Here is a 17,488-nt window from a genome sequence, read left to right on the forward strand (position 1 = left end):
GTATGACTTCTTGTTTGTAATTGTCAGCTTCCTTAAAGACTGCAAACAGTTTTTTCCTGTTCGTGTTTTGTGGCTATTTGTATTAGTTTTCCTTGCTTCTGAAGTAGGTATTTCGTTAGTCCTATGGTGGTTATTTTATAATAGTTTTCTAGCTGTATAAGGCCTCTACCATCTTCGATATGTTGTATATATAACCTTTCTATGTCAGATTTTGGGTAGCGCATTTTAAATCCTGTCATTAGTTTTCTATGTTTTCCTGTCTATTTTGATTCTTCTTCTGCATTTAACCCTCCAACGCAGAGTATAGGCCACTTATAGTTGAATTCCATGTCGCATAATTTTTTGCTTCTGTACTTATACTCTGTTATGAATGCCCCCCTTTCTCTAGTTCCTTTTGTGTTGATCTACGCCACGAGTTCTTAGGCCTACCTTTCTTTCTATATCCGTCCGGATTCCGCTGGAAAGCACTTTTCGCTACATTTGGTGTGTCTTTTCTAATTGTGCTATCAATCCACTTCCACTTTTTCTTAAATATTTGCTCCCTAATCGAAACTTGATTTGTTCTTTGCCATAGCTCCATATTGCTTATGTGTTCGGGCCATCTAATTTTAAGTATACTACGCAAGCATCTGTTGATGAATGATTGTATTTGCTTATTTGACTTAACTGTTGTTCGCCATGTCTCAGCCCCATACAATAACACCGCTTTTACATTAGTGTTAAAAATTCTTATTTTGTTCTTTATTGAAATTACACTTGTGCTCCATAATTTTTTAACGGGTGAAAAGCGGTCCTTGCCTTACTTATTCTCGTCTTAATATCTTCGTCGGTGCCGCCTGAAAATACGTAAACTCGGTTTCTAGTTTAATACGTTCGCTGTTTTCTTCATTAACGCGCATAATTTTTGATTTGTCGCGGTTAACTTTCAATCCTAGTTTGGCAGCTATTGCTTCTAATTTTGACGTTTTATTTTGCATTTGGCTATATGTTTGTGAAAGTAGCACTATATCATCTGCAAAGTCGAGATCTGCATCCCTCCATTCAATACCAGTTTGGCTTTCAATCGTAGTTTCCTTCATAATCTAATGTATAACTAGTAGAAACAAAAAGGGAGAAAGTATAAAGCCCTGTCGAACACCTGTTTTTACTTCAAATTTATCTGTAGCTCCGTTTCCATGCAAGACTCGGCATGACATTCCTTGGTAAGTTGCTCTTATTATAGGTATATACTTGTCTGGTATGCCATAGTGCTGCATAATTTTCCATAAGCCTTCCCTATCTACACTATCAAATGCTTTTTCGAAAGCAATAAAGTTAACATAAAGTGGTGCATTCCACTCTGCGCTTTGCTCTAAGATGATGCGAAGAGTGGCGACTTGATCTACACATGAACGGTTCTTCCTAAATCCGGCTTGTTCTTTACGCAACAATTTGTCAACTGCTATCCTCATTTGCTCTAAAACTGTTAAAAACTATTCCGGGAGTCGATAATAGCATAATCCCTCCATAATTTCCGCTAACACTTAAATCACCATTTTTTGGCAATTTTATGAGTCCCTCATTCCAATCATTAGGCACATTTTCTTCCTGCCGTATCTTAGAAAATAATCGATGAAGCATTTCTACCGCTATTTCTATAGCTGATTTCATTGCTTCAGCTGGAATGTTGTCAACACCTCCCGCTTTCCCATTCTTGAGGGATTGTATAGCCTTTCTTGTATGTTTTCCTGTCTATTTTGATTAGTTCATTTAAAGTCCAGTTTACGATATTGTAACTGTAACTTATAACTGGGACGGCTGATACCTATTATCTTGGGAGTGCTGATACCTATTATCTTGTTTTTCACATTGAGCTCTGTTTTCAGTATTAATCTAACTCGTCTATAGTGTTCTTTTTTTTTATTTTCTCTTTCATTTGTGTGTATTGTATCGTATCTAGTTCATTATTATTATTATTATTATTATTTTTATTGAGTGAGCGAGCAGAGCATGCCATCAAAGTGAGACTGGGGTAAAATATACGAAGCCCCGTCTGATAAGGGTGCACCGGGCACATGCATCACAACCATATGTGCGCGACATGGTGATCTCATATCAAGATAAACAGCACATGACCTTGCAGGTGGAGCCCAGTTAGAATTTTCTTCAGATCGAGTAACCCATCCCGCTCAAAAGGTCCCTGAATAAGGGTTGTTTAAGGACGTTGAACGAAACACCCATGTTTCCAGAGGTGAATTATTCAAACCCCAAAGAATCCTTCTCAACACATGGCTATGATGCTCCCCCACTACTTCTGCTCGTGATCAGAGATGCGCATATCGTCAGCCACTAAGGGATGTGCTCAACTGGTTAAGGTCAAACTACCGGCAAGCAAATCTGTGGTATTGAGCAGAATATTTGCTGTAGCCCATCTTTTATACCAAGACAAAACAATGTACATGATAACACTTCCAATCAGTTAAGATCAGAAGCCATGAGAGCCACTGCCTGGTACTGCTATTATTATTATTATTATTATTATTATTATTATTATTATTATCATCATCATCATCATCATCATCATCATCATCATCATCATCATCATCATCATCATCATCATCATCAATCATCACCATCACCATCACCATCACCATCACCACCACCTCCACCACCACCACCACCACCACCACACCACCACCACCACCACCATCATCATCATCATCATCATCATCATCATCATCATCATCATCATCATCATCATCATCATCATCATCATCATCATTATTATTATTATTATTATTATTATTATTATTTATTATTTATTATCTTTTATTATTTATTATTATTATTATTTATTATTATTTATTATTATTATTATTATTATTATTATTATTTATTATTATTTATTATTATTTATTATTATTTATTATTATTATTATTATTTATTATTATTATTATTATTATTATTATTATTATTATTATTATCATTATCATTATCATTATCATTATCATTATCATTATTATTATCATTATCATTATTATCATTATTATTATTATTATTATTATTATTATTATTATTATTATTATTATTATTATTATTATTATTATTATACATGCATACTGATAATACATATATACATCTCTCTCCCTCTCTCCCCCTCTCTCTCTCTGTTAGTATTTCAGATGTTGCCTTTTGCAATGTGTTGTATTTCAAACGTCTTTTTAATTTCAATTAGACTTAACCAATACTACACAGAGTCTCTTTAAAATGACCTAACAGTAGATAAGTATGACGTAACGGTAAGTAGCGAGGGAAGACTAGCTTATAGAGTCAAGTGATATTTTTGCTTTTTTCATAAACTTTCATAAATTTTTTACCTATTTATTTTTCGGGCTTATCGTGATTGATGAGCAGGAGGGGGAATTTGTCCTCGAACGGAAGAACTAGCCTGAATCCTTCTAACAAAATGGACTCTACGAAAAAGCACAGAGGGGGAGGAACTTAGATTTCAAAGTGTTGAAATAATTACTGTAAGGCACTTAGTTCCATGCTTTAGCAATCCTGTTAGGACTGGCACTTTATTTTATTGACCCTGAAAAGAGGAATGGCATAACTGACCCTGGTGGGATTTGAACATAAATCGCAGAGAGCAAGAATAAATATCACAAGGCATTTTTATCCAAAATTCTCACGAGACTGTCACTTAGCGACACTTGAAAGTGGGAACTGAGTCATAGGTGTGACTTAGCCGAGATAATCTAGAGTGACGTTCTTAGTTCTATGTTAGAGACAGTAGAGAAATGTAATAGTTAGAACTGAGAAATGTAACCGTAATATAATGCCAGTAATTTACTCGGGTCGATGACATCGACTAGAACACTTCCCCTTAAAACTGCTGGCCTTGTACTTAAATTAGAAATATTTATTAGTTGTAGTTTGGTTCAATCGTAAGGACCTTGCATAAAATACTTGATATTTCTTCCGTCTTTTAATGTTCAGTGGAAAATCTCACTATAGTCGACTTTGTCTTTAATTCTTTAATCGACAACTCCAACCCCTTGTCCCCGAAATTTCAGGCTTTGTGTCTATACTAGAAACAATTTTTAGCTCGCAATTTTTTTTTGTTTCAGTTGATGCTGGCGGATATTTTTGCATGGCACGGGAAAATATGACCACCCTCATTGAAACCGGATCCGTGACCCACATTTCAAATATTTCAAACATGCTAAGTATTTTCTCCAACATCAGTTTTTTTTACCACGTTGATGGTAAGTGGTTTTCTATCAATGCTCTATTGTCTTTTTTGGGAGCGACGAAAACAATTTTTTTTTAATATTAGGGGTAATTTGTAGAAACATTGTGCACAATATATATTTGTATACACACATACATATCTACATATATACATCTATACATACATGCAGACATATACTTGCATACAATACAGATATACACATCTATCTATCTATCTATCTATCTATCTATCTATCTATCTATCTATCTATCTATCTATCTATCTATCTATCTATCTATCTGTCTGTCTGTCTGTCTGTACATACATACATACACAGACATGACAGAAGTAAATAGACGCCCTTATAATCGTTAAAATTCATTTAAACCTAAAATTATACATTCATATAATTTATTAATTATTATAATGTGAATATCTAATATTTAGTAGACATGCCCATTACATTTTTCAATGCAAGGACCCTATTCGCCATGCTTCTGATCAGATTACGAATATTCTCTTGAGGAATTTCTTGCGAAGTTTCATGCAGTAATTTCAAAAAATCTGGCTTTGAAGATGCTTTCTTGTTCTTTTTACGAAGAGTCCTGTCCATTATGCTCCAGAGCTGTTCAAAAGGGTTCACATCTGGTGACTAGCTTGGCCATGGAAGCTTTTTAATGCCATTCTCTTCCAACTATTCTTGGGTCTTTTTAGTCGTATGACAAAGAGCCTCGTCTTCCATAAAGAAAGTCTTCTTTAATCATTTCACCACTGGCGATGATTGGAAGGAGTCCTTTCTGCATTATGGACACATTTATTTGTGTTTATGTTTCCCTCACACTCTGATCGACCATTGCTTCAGATTGCTCCCCAGACCATCACAGAATAGCTGCCCTGTTTCATTGTTGGCTGCAATCTTTTCACGTCAAATTCTTGATCACAGAGTCTCCAAACCCACGCTCGACCACTATCAGAAAATACAGCAAATCTGGATTCATCAGAGAATATGACAGTGTCCCAAAATGTTAGTGGCCTCTCCACCATCTCACTGGCCCAATCGTTTCTCCGCAAGATATTGGCTGGTCGAAGAAGTGGCTTCCTTCTTGTTACTCTGCCGTAGTAGCCAAGTTTGTGGAGATACGTCACAGCTGTTCTGGGACTGACATAAACTTGTTCTGCTATGTCAGATGCCTTGCAACGAGGAGTATCCTCTACACTTCTCTTAATAAAGCGAAGGGTCCTGTCAGAGGGTCCTAGTCGACCTAGGCAAGGTGATGTGGACTCCTTTCCTTCTCTGATGAATTGCAAAACCACTATTAACTGTAGAAAGCGGGATCCCTAAGTTTTCTACGATTTTACACCGATTAAATCCACCTTCAGACTGACCCACAATACGGCCTCTTTGAAATTCAGACAGTTCTAATGCTTCTTTTGTACGTGGCACGATTAAACAGTCACATATAGAATCTGAGACATAAAAATGTCAATTAATAAAAGATATAAATCATTTCATGTTAAAATAAACATAAAACGATGTTTTATGGAGTGTCTATTTACTTCTGTCATGTGTTTGTATTACTATTATTATTGTTTTTGTTGTTGTTGTTGTTATTATTATTATTATTATTCAGTAGTTTGTTTTTATAACGTGCTTTCACTGCACTACCAAGCGGAGCTCTGTGTGTCTTGGGTATGTGCTGTGGTTTGCTGTGATGCTCTTATGGTTACTGAAAATGTTTTGTGTATGATATGTATAGTGTCCAGTAGTGCAATTTTCTGGTGTTTTTGTTATGCATTTGTCTGAATATTTTTTTTATTATACCTAATGCGCCCACAATGATAAGAATTGTTTCTGTTTTTAGGTTCCACATTCGAGTTACCTCTATTTTCAGGTCTTTGTATTTTGAAAGTTTCTCCATTTCTTTTAGTGAAACGTTGTCTTCTGCTGGTATTGATACATCAATTAGAAAGCACTTTTTTATGACAACTATATCTAGCGTATTGGCCTTAATTTCTCTATCTGTGTGTATTGGCATATCCCATAGTATGGTTGCTTTCTCGTTTTCTGTGGCCTCTCCTCGCGTGTGCTTATACCATCTTTTTTTCTGTTGTTATTCCATAGTGTTGGCATAGCTTCCAGTGTATATAGTTCCCAACAGTCGTGTCTGTGAATATATTTCTTCTTAGCCAGGGCTGGTCAGTCAGAGATAATATAATTTATTGTTTCTCGTCCATCTCCACATATTCTGCAGTTACTTGTTATGTTTTATTCATTATATGTTTTTTGTTATTTTCTGGTGGGGAGGCTTTCGTCTTGTGATGCAATTAAAAATCCTTCGGTCTCTGCTTTGAGTCCTGAGCTTCTCAACCACTGCTGGGATTTTTCTCTGTCTATTTCTTTTGCGTTTAGTTTAGCCCGGTATTTGCCATGAAGGGGGTTTTCTTGCCATCGTGTTATCAAGGTCCGTTGCTGTTCTAGTTTTAGTTTGGATTTCATTTGTTTTATAGTTTTTGTTGTTTCTTTTTTTCTTCATATTTGTTAGGTACTATGACTTCTTGTTTGTATTTGTCAGCTTCCTTAAATACTGAAAATAGTTTTTTGTTTTGCTCGTGTTTTGTGGCTATTTGTATTAGTTTTCCTTGTAATCCTATGGTGGTTATTTTATAATAGTTTTCCAGCTGTATAAGGCCTCTACCACCTTCACAATACGTTGTATATATAGCCTTTCAATATCATATTTTGTGTGGTGCATCCTAAATCCTCTCATTATTTTTCTTGCTTTCCTGTCTATTTTGCTTAGTTCATTTAGTGTCCAGTTAAGGATAAAGTCTAGCTGTAACTTATAACTGGGACGGCTAGAGTGTTGATACCTTTTATCTTGTTTTTCGCATTGAGCTCTGTTTTCAGTATTGATCTTACTCGTCTATAGTATTCTTTCTTTATTTTCTCTTTCGTTTGTGTGTGTTGTATCATATTTAGTTCATTGATTCCTAAATATTTGTATGTCTGGCTTTGGTCTAATTCTCTTCTTTCATTGTCTTTATCTAGTGTGATGTTGATACTCTTATCTATTTTTCCTCTTTTCAAGGTTGCTTTGACACATTTTTCTAAGCCAAAGTTTATATTTATTTCTTTGGTAAATCCATGTACTGTCTTTAATAGTGTTTCCAGCTGTTTATCATTTGTAGCGTATAGTTTTAGGTCATCCATATATAAGAGGTGGCTAATTATTTTGCCGTAACATTTGTATTCGCACCCAGTTCTATTTAGCTTGTCAGATAAATGTGCCATTACCAAGCAGAAACGGAGTGGAGAGAGAGCGTGTCTCCCTGGAAGATTCCTCTTCTAATGTGGATGGCTTTGGTTTTCACGAGTTCGTCATTTGTCTGGATCTGTAGCACTGTCTGCCATTTATTCATAGTGTTTTATATATTTTATGATTATTGGTGCTACCTTGTTAGTGGCTAGTGTTTCGAGGATCCACGTATGGGGAATACTATCAAAAGCCTTTCGGTAGTCAATCCAGACCATACTGAGGCCTTTCTTCTTTCTGCGGTTGTCTTCGGTTATGGTGTAGCATGTAGCCATTTTTAAATAAGAGCGCCAATTTGTGGTAGCTGGCAATATGACGTATTGTCGTATTGCCGAAGAAATTTGATTGCCGTTTTTCCATTGGTTAATATAACTGCTCATATAGGAATTCTAAGAATTACTTAAAGAATAATTGTATGTGATTTCGATTCTTTAAAATCAAGTTGAGCAGATATAAAAACCCTGGATTTTGGGAAAAACTTCAGTTGGTTATTTTTTATGCCATGTCCAAGGAAAATCCAACAAGTCTTGTTTGAATTGTTGAGATTTAATATAGCTAGAATGAGAAATTAGATATTTAAAATATATAGTCGTAATTCTCTACGACAAAATTTGCTTTTCTTCACAATGTATATAATATAAAAATGCTATATGTATATGATAAAAATTAATGTAGAAAATGTTTTCTCTTTCTTCACGTTCTTCAACTATATATAAAATGTATTTCTGTAATTATTAAATTGTATTTTTTATAGCGGTTAAAAGAATACAAAATAATATTCAATATACATTCTCGCTAATGCGTTCCAGAAAGTATATTTCTCTATGGCGTTTATATAGCTGGAGTTAGGATTTGCGTATAATGATAACACTTAAGTAAGTTATAAGTGACGGTTTTATCATTATATACCCCTACTTTAAAAGCTAAATAATTTTATCTATTTCCAAATAGGAAACATAGTAAGTAGCGTTGCATTAACTGTAAACAAACAAACTAGAAAATATACACTATAATATATAACATAAGAGAAATTTGGTAGCTATACCGCTATAATGGCTTTATTGCTCGTTAGTCGATCTTTAGAGCTGTATGAGCCCTTGCAGCATCCCTGCTGCTCTTCTGGAAACAGGATGTTTTTTTTCGAGATGCTTGCTCATTCTCTGCGATATTATTGCAGTAAAGGCTTTGTAGGGAGACAGGTTATTGGTCTGTAGTTTTGTGGGTTTGCCGTTTCAGTGGATTTGGGAATTAGGATAGTTTTCCCTTTCGTGCGCCATTCAAGCATTGTCTCTGGCTCTGCTAGTATGTCGTTAAAGTTTTCAGCTAGCTTTTTGTGTGTTCCTGTCAGATATTTTAACCAGAAGTTGGGGATCTTGTCGTGCTCAGGTGCCTTCCAGTTGCTTAGTCTTTGCAGTGCCTGGGTGACCTCTTCAGTTGTTATAGGGCTCCAGAGTTGTCCAGGCACTAAGTTCGTTATTTTAATAATCCTTTTCTGAGGTTGTTCCTTCGCCGACCATATTTCTCTCCAAAATTCTTCCACTTCTTTTGCTGTTGGTGCTGCATTGTTGTGTATTTTATTTTTGTCAAGTTTTTGGTAAAATTTTCTGGGGTTGGCGTTGAACTTTTTGTTTTGTCCAAGGAAACGTTGGCGTTTCTTATACCGGCGGATCCTCTGTGCTTTGGTAAGGATATCTTGCTTTAGCTTTTCTTTTACCTCAGGTAAAACTTTTTCTGTAATGTATTTCCACAGTATTTTTTGCCTTCTAGTTGTTTAGTAGTGTTGATTGTCTACTAATTTCGTTAAGAATTGACAGATCTTTTCTCTTTTTCCTATTTGGGGGTGGGGGATATTATTTATCCACCGGGTTTGTTTGGTTGGTGGTATTCATGTTTGGATGGGTTTGAGGAAGTATCCAGCTTCTTTTGTGGCTGCAGTGGCTGCTGCATATATTTATGTCATCTAGCTCGATGATATTGACATTTGTTTCTGTGGCTATTAGTTCCGTGACGGCCAGGTTCATGCTATTTATTATTGATGTTGTTTTATTGTCTATTTTTTATTATTGGGAGGTATAATCGGTAGTCCATTTTGAGATCTGTCATTTTCAGTTGTTTCATTATGCTAATTTTTATAGTATTATGATTATTAGATTCCCCTTCACTGTTTCCAGGTTTTAGATTTGCTTTTTGCACATATTATACATTCCTACGGTCTGGGTTTGTTGTCTTTTGTTGTTTACTTCGGTTTTGTTGGAAATGTTACGTCTGTCTTCGTGTTATACTATCTCTGCTAAGCCAGGCCGAAACTACTGTCAAGACCATGTTTGTGAAAGAATTATACACACACGCGCGCGCGCGCGCGCACGCACACACGCACACACACACACACACACACACATATATATAACGGGAAGGTTTACGAAAATAAAGAAAAGACGAAGGCAGGTGGAGTACAAACAAACAAATGTATTAGTATGGCGCTCAGGAATAGAAATAGAACAAGTCTTTTACGTTTCGAGCCTACGCTCTTCGACAGAAAGATACACAGAAAAAAACAAGGAGAGAAAAAATGCGTGTAAGAGCTAACGATCTATCATGGCGTCCTGATTTCGACCAATGGTCAGACGCTAGAGGGACAGTAGGGGAGATAACAGGGTCAAGTGACTTCCAAAACGAAGGTGCCCCCAACACAAAAGTGCGTGTGTGTATAAGAGAGTATGTATGTGCGTGTGAAAGAGGGCTGGTGGTCTGGACGTGTGTGTGTATGTATGTGTGGGGATGGGTGTGTGGGTGGTGTGTTGTGATGTGATGTGTGTATGTATGTGTAGGTGTAAAGATGTGGGGATGGGTGTGTGGGCGGTGTGCTGTGCGTGGTGTGTTGTGAATGTGATGTGTAATGTTGTATGGTGTAGTGTGGTGTGATGTTGTGGGGAAGTTGGGGAGGCGAGAGTGGGGAAAGACCAGGTGGGGTGTGGGTTCAGCTGGGGGTTGGGGTAGAGTGGGGGTTGTGGGGGTTGTGGGGAGAGTGAGAGGAGGAGAGAAGAGAGGGGATGAGGAGGAGGGGGAGAGAGAAGGAGGGGGAAAGGCGGAGAGGAGGGGAGTGGTGGGGAGAGGAGGAGAGGGAGGGAGGGGAGGGCAGGGCAGGGCAGGGGGGAGAGAAGGGGAATGATGGAGCAGAGAGAAAAAGAGAGAAGGGGAAGAGGGAAGAAGAGAGAAGAAGAGGGAAGAAGGGGGAAGAAGGGAAAGAAGGGAAGAGGATGGAAAGAGAGTAGGGGTGAAAAGATGAAGGACTGAAGAGAAGTAGGAGTAGAGTAGGAGAAGTAGGAGTTAGATGAAAAGAGGGGAGAGTTGAGCCCAAATGGCGTAAAAGAGCGGAGAAGATTAATCCCTGTTCACGGCGCAAGCGGGAATCCGGATGGCCTCTGTGCAAGGACAATCCGAACACAGACAGGTGTTGCAAGGAGTGACCGGTGGAGCGGAAATGGCGTGAGACTGGAGTGTCATTGGTGAGGCGGATGTCTCGGAGGTGTTCCGCGAACCGGTCAGCCAAGCGGCGTCCCGTTTGTCCGATGTACAGGGAATGGCAGAGAGAGCAGGAGATGCAATAGATGATATTGCTGGAGGTGCAGGTGAAGGAGTCGATGATGCGATAGGGTCGATGATGGGTGCCGGTGAGGAGGGTGGTGTTGGAGAGGTATGGGCAAGTGCGGCAACGTGGGCGGGAGCAGGGGAACGAGCCAGGCTGGGAGGTAGGGTCAGGGAAGAAGCTGTGGACCAAGAGGTCTCGTAGGTTATGGGCTTGTTTGAAGGAGGGGAGGGGTTGGTTAGGGAAGAGGTGTGAAGAGGACGAATCGGACTGGAGATGCCGGAGAGCTCGAAGAATGGTGCGTTGGAGAGGTAGGGTCGTGGGGTGGTAAGTGAGGGGAAAAGGGAGGCGAGAGACTGCAGGGCGCGTTCGTGGGGAGAGAGCAGATGCACGGTCTACGGAACGTGCTCTGGCAAGGGCGGTGTGGATAGTGGTGAGGGGGTATCCACGTAGGATGAAGTGGTGAGCCATGAGTTGAGACTGAGTCTCAAAGTCATGGTCATCACTACAGAGCCTACGTAGACGGAGGAATTGGAAATAGGGGATGGAAAGCTTGGTGTGTTTGGGGTGGGAGGAAGAGAAGTTTAGGTATGAGTGTGAGTCTGTGTGTTTGTAGTGAATGGAGGTGGTAATAGTGGAGTGATGAATGCTGACCGAAATGTCGAGGAAGAAAACAGAGGTGTTGGAGATAGTGCAGGTGAAGTGGAGGGCATGATGGAAGGATTGAACGAAAGAGAGGAAGGCGTCTAGATGTTCACGGGAGAGTGAGGTGACACAGATAATGTCGTCAATGTAACGACCGTAGAGTTCGGGAGTGGGACCAGTGAAACTAGAGAATATTTGGGCCTCAACATAGCCAACGAACAGGTTCGCATAGTTGGGGCCCATTCGCGTTCCCATGGCCACTCCCGAGAACTGTTGGTAGAACTCGCCCGCGAACGAAAAGCAGTTAAGAGAAAGGACAAGTTCGGCCAGACGAATGAGTGTGGAGGTGTCAGGTTCGGAGTTGATGCGGAGGTCGAGAAAGTGTTGAAGTGCACGCAGTCCTTCGTGGTGAGGGATGACGGTATAGAGGCTCTGGATGTCCATTATAAAGAGGAGTTTGGAGGAGCCGGGAGGAAAAGAGAAAGAGTTGAAAAGCCAGAGAGCATGGTTGGTGTCGTAGATGTGAGAGGGAAGAGACGCCACTAGGGGGGCAAGGACACGGTCGAAGTATTTTGAGATGAGATCTGTGGGGCAGTTACAGGCGGAGACGGCCAGAGTTGTTGGGTTTGTGGATTTTGGGGAGGAAGTAAATGGTGAGGGTGCGTGGAGTTCGGACAATGAGGTGTGGGGGAGACGGGAGGACGAGATGAGGCGTGGACAGTAGAGGAGACCGTCTGTTGGTAGCTAAGCGTGGGGTCAGAGGACAGAGGGGAGTAGAAGGATGTGTCAGTGAGTTGACGGAGCGCCTCGGCCCTGTAGCGGTCCGCGCGCCACACCACCAAAGCTCCACCCTTGTCGGCCGGTTTGATGACAATGTCAGCGCGCCGTCGGAGGGAACGAAGAGCCGAGAGCTCGGCTGGGGAGATGTTGAGGTGGCGGTGGCGCCTGGAGAAGTTGAACCGCTCCAATGCGCGCTGACAGGCACCCGCGAAAAGATCCACTGCTTGGAACTGGCCGGGGGCAGGCGTCCACTGGGAAGGTCGGCGGCCCAGGTCAGTGAAGCAGTCCTCCTCGTTGGATGCGGGTGGTATGTCGCGGAAAAACGCACCCAACCGGACGCGGCGCACAAAGCTGTGGACATCAGCACGCGTCTGGAAATCCTTACAGGATGGAGTGAGGGGATGAAACGCAGACCCCCTACTGAGGACGGAGTGTTCCGCCGCAGAGGGGGGAAGATCTGGGGGAATGGTAACAAGAGACTGAAGTGGAGAAGGGGTGGATGGAATAGAAGTAGGAGGGGTGGATGGAATAGGAGTAGGAGGGGTGGTAGAGCTGGTGGAGGTCTGAGGGAGAGGGAGTGGGGAGGTGTGTGTGGGGTTGTTAGGAGGGACAGTGAGGTTAGGTGTGGGTGGGTGGAGCCTATCAGGGGGGAGAAGGGTAGTGGAGGAGTTGGGGTAGTGGCGTCGCGTGTGATGGAATGGAGGAGTCATTGGAGTTTACGAAGCTTGGTGTTGGAAAGAAATTGATGAAAGAGGTGATTTAAATAGATAATGAAGCGCAATGTGTTGTGAGCATGGAAGGGCGGCAGAGAGGAGAAAAAAGATGGAAAAAGCAGGAGGGAGAAGGCTCGATGGTATGTAGTTTAGAGAGATTGGAGCGAATGGTGGCACGCATAAGGCGGTAAGATGTGGTGCGGAGTATGGGTAGGATAGATGAAGCAGAGTGGAGAGCAAGGTGGAAATGGAGGCGGAAACCTTTAGAGATGAGGCGGTGATGTAGGCAGTGGCTTAGAAAATAGACGTGGCTACAGAAGCGGGTTTTTTTTAAAAAGGAGCAGAGAGATGACGGCTGAAAGCAGTGGGAAGGAAGTAAGCAGAGGTATTCTTTCAGACGATGGTGGAGAGTGAGGAGGTAGGATTTATAATCCGGCATGGTGGAACAGCGAAAAAAAAGCACAAGCGTTCGAAAAAAAAAAGTAAAAATAAAAATAAAAAATAAAAAATATATAAAAATTAGATAAATAAAAGGGCGGTAGAAGCAGAAAATAAAGGCGAAGAAGATGGGACAAATAGAAAAAGGCAAGAAAAGAAAGTAAGCAGAGAGAGAGAGAGAGAGAGAGGGGGAGGCAAAATAAGTGGGTGCAAGTAGAGAAAACAGAGTATGGACATCCAGAGAAGGAAGAGATGACAGAAAGAAGGACAAAAAATACAGGAAAGTGTGGAAAGTATGAAAAGAATGTAAAAAAAATATATATAAGAAAAATAACATGAAAAAAATAAAATGAAAACGAAAGGGACAGTTTTTACGAACAAGTTCAAGGTTAAAAGTTCGTAGACGTCGTGGTGTATTTCAAGGATTTCACATCAACAAAGTCACTTTGATCCGTGTAGGAGAGGTGCAGCCAGAGGGTAGGTGTCCTTAGAGGTAAAAAAAAATCCAATGGAGAGGTTAGTGTCCGTCGAGGAAAGGTAAGAGTTGGTAGTGGTAGTGGTAGAATATAGGATTAAAGTGAGACCACGTGAGCGCGTGATATATAACGGGAAGGTTTACGAAAATAAAGAAAAGACGAAGGCAGGTGGAGTACAAACAAACAAATGTATTAGTATGGCGCTCAGGAATAGAAATAGAACAAGTCTTTTACGTTTCGAGCCTACGCTCTTCGACAGAAAGATACACAGAAAAAAACAAGGAGAGAAACAAGGAGAGAAAAAATACGTGTAGGAGCTAACGATCTATCATGGCGTCCTGACTTCGACCAGTGGTCAGACACTAGAGGGACAGTAGGGGAGATAACAGGGTCAAGTGACTTCCAAAACGAAGGTGCCCCCAACGCAAAGGTGCGTGTGTGTATAAGAGAGTATGTATGTGCGTGTGAAAGAGGGCTGGTGGTCTGGACGTGTGTGTGTATGTATGTGTGGATGTGGAGATGTGGGGATGGGTGTGTGGGTGTGTGTTGTGATGTGATATGTGTATGTATGTGTAGGTGTAAAGATGTGGGGATGGGTGTGTTGTGATGTGATGTGTAATGCTGTATGGTGTAGTGTAGTGTGGTGTGATGTAGTGGGGAGGTGGGGGAGGCGAGAGTGGGGAAAGCCCAGGTGGGGTGTGGGTTCGGCTGGAAGTTGGGGTAGAGTGGGGGTTATATATATATATATATATATATATATATACTTACATGTATGCATACATATGCACGTGAATACGTTCATATATGCAAAAATTACGATCACACCTATTGAACATTACCGTCGCCCAGGTATTGCTATAGAACAAACACAGCCTCGGTATCTGCTTACACGTCATCGGATACGAAATCCCGAGGCAAAATGAAGTGGTTGTTGGCAGCAGATGAATTCCTTGACTAGCAGAACCTTTCTCTTCTAAAAGAAGATCGCAACCGCTCAAGATGATGCTTGAGATGACAGTCAAGAGATAGTATATAACAAAAGTAATGTAGATGCATGCCGCTTTCGTTCGATCTTTAGCTTCATCTGTACCCATTTCTCAGTGAGATTAGCCACCCTCTCGAGACCTCTACCAAGATTTTTAGCGCCTGTACTTCTGATACAAATTTGACACCTATCACTTTAACCAATCCCTCAGTCCAAGGACAGAAGCTGAAGTCTCATATGGATTTGCCTCTCCACTGCTGAACTGCAAGCCCACTGAATTGTGTTAATGTGTGCTGACTTATTTAGGATATGCTGGTACGGTGTTCTTGTATGCCAGCTCGAGTGAGATGAATCTCAACATCTCCAGCTTCCATAGTAAAGGTTCGTGCGATGAAACACACAGAAAACACAAAAAGAGGCATCTTTTCTGGACTGAACTTTGATAAAACGGTGCTGGTGGTTAGTAGGACCGTTTTATCTTTACAGTGACATCTAGGCAACAGCATCTGTTCAGCGACACTTGTAAAGCGACATCTGTACAGGAAACAATTGTTCGCTTGTTAAACTAAACGATGGCTGTTTACTTTGATAACGAAACAGATATACATTGGAGTGATCCAAACAACAAAGACGCAGGTTCAATCTAGTTATACTTAGCCTAGCCACCAGGTAGCGATAGTCAACCCTGCTGCATACTGAAGACTAATATAAATTTATCAAAGCCCTACTGAAACCAAATCTAGTTCAATTCCCCTACCATCTGTCCCATAAGCGAGTGTGCGTGGTGAGGGGGGAAACCTGATGTTATTATAAAATATATTTCAAAATTTAGTTTCTCTCCCATCAATATATTATTATAAATCTACTTTTTAATGTTTATGCTGTTTAGTCTCAGGTCAAATGTATTTTCGACGTAACCATGCAGGCCGTGATCATATCCCTAAAAAAAAAAAAACAGAATGTCACAGCTTGAACTTCTTAAATCATGTTTGTTTAGAGTCGACCTGGCGCTAAGCAACAACAACAATAAGCCAGCCTCTAAGAGAATATATTTATTGATATTTTCAGTTTTACCATCGTCAGAAGCCATGGTTAAACGAGGTAAGTGAAAAAGAAATATTAACTTTTAATTGTATTCTTTCTTTATCCTATGAGATCATAGTTTATATCGTTTTCTGAACCAGCTGTTGACCTGGAGGTTCAACATAGCTTTCTTGGTTTTACACTGAAATAAGAGTATTTCGTCATTTAAACAGACCCAGGTACTGTCCGCAAGGTCTGTAGGTCTCATTGCTATACACATCCACCTCAATATGAAATCAGGGTATTAACTTAATATGGGTGGCTTTCAGTGTACACATCTATTTAATTTGTATAAATTTTGCTGCAAAATGCAAGCATAAATATTATGTTGATGTTAAATGTGGTGGGAGACACAGTTTAGAACTGTGTGGACTGTCAGTGATGAAAATCTAACCTTAGAAAAGCGTCCATTCTCCAGTCTTGCTTGTTAGTCACTCTTCTATATATGGAGCTTTTCATTCGAAGACAATGAATGCTAATGGCTAGAAAATATTTTAAGCTGACCTAATTGGTAAGGTTGAATAGACAGGTTGAATTAAAACAAAACTATTAACTCGGAAATGTTTTTCACTTTTATTATTTCGGCAGCTGTTTTAAAGTTAGAGCGAAGATAAATTTTAGTATTTAAGCAATATAGCAAACATAAGCAATATACGGAATCAAAGTTTTAACACCTCTAAGAAAATAACTAATTTTCTTTGATCTGAGGTTTCTGTCTTGAGTTTTCATTTACAACCAGGAAGAGTTTGAAGAAAATTTTGTTTTTCATTTCCCGTGATTTCATTTACCTGGATAATTATTTTATATCAACTGTTAAGAAATTAACAAAACAACTTATATAAAACCACTTATGATTAGTATTTTTATCACGGCGGCGAGCTGACAGAATCATTAGAACACACCGGGCAAAATGCTTAGCGCATTTCGTCCGTCTTTACGTTCAGAGTTCAAATACCACCGAGGTTGACTTAACCTTTCATCCATTTCAGAGTCGTTAAAATAAGTACCAGTTGAACATTGGGGTCGATGTAATCGACTTATCCATACCATCCCACCCCCAAAAAGGGCTGGCCATGTCCAAAAATTTGAACTTAATAATTATCTTCAATGATATGGTTGCAATCAAGTGATGAGATCATTTGTTATTTCTGGAGATACTGCTTTTTCATTCCGCACAAGTGTCTAATTAAATAAAATCCTAATTTGTGAAAATGTGGAAATAAGGCATTATTTTCCTGCACTGGTTTACAGTTT

At 40.0% G+C, this 17,488-nt stretch overlaps 1 protein-coding gene across 4 annotated transcripts in view; it reads left to right on the forward strand.

Annotated features, from left to right (window-relative positions):
• The window catches only part of LOC118763326 (Ig-like V-type domain-containing protein FAM187A), a 204,447-nt gene that overhangs the window by 88,419 nt on the left and 98,540 nt on the right, over positions 1-17,488 (forward strand). For all 4 annotated transcript variants that reach the window (XM_036502707.1, XM_036502706.1, XM_036502708.1 and 1 more), the window contains exons 6-7: positions 4,111-4,248; positions 16,220-16,252. In XM_036502707.1, coding sequence (XP_036358600.1) covers positions 4,111-4,248; positions 16,220-16,252 — 171 coding nt within the window. The remainder of the gene's footprint in view (positions 1-4,110; positions 4,249-16,219; positions 16,253-17,488) is intronic.

Source organism: Octopus sinensis, linkage group LG5 (assembly GCF_006345805.1).
Source record: "Octopus sinensis linkage group LG5, ASM634580v1, whole genome shotgun sequence".
In the NCBI taxonomy this organism is placed as follows: domain Eukaryota; kingdom Metazoa; phylum Mollusca; class Cephalopoda; order Octopoda; family Octopodidae; genus Octopus; species Octopus sinensis.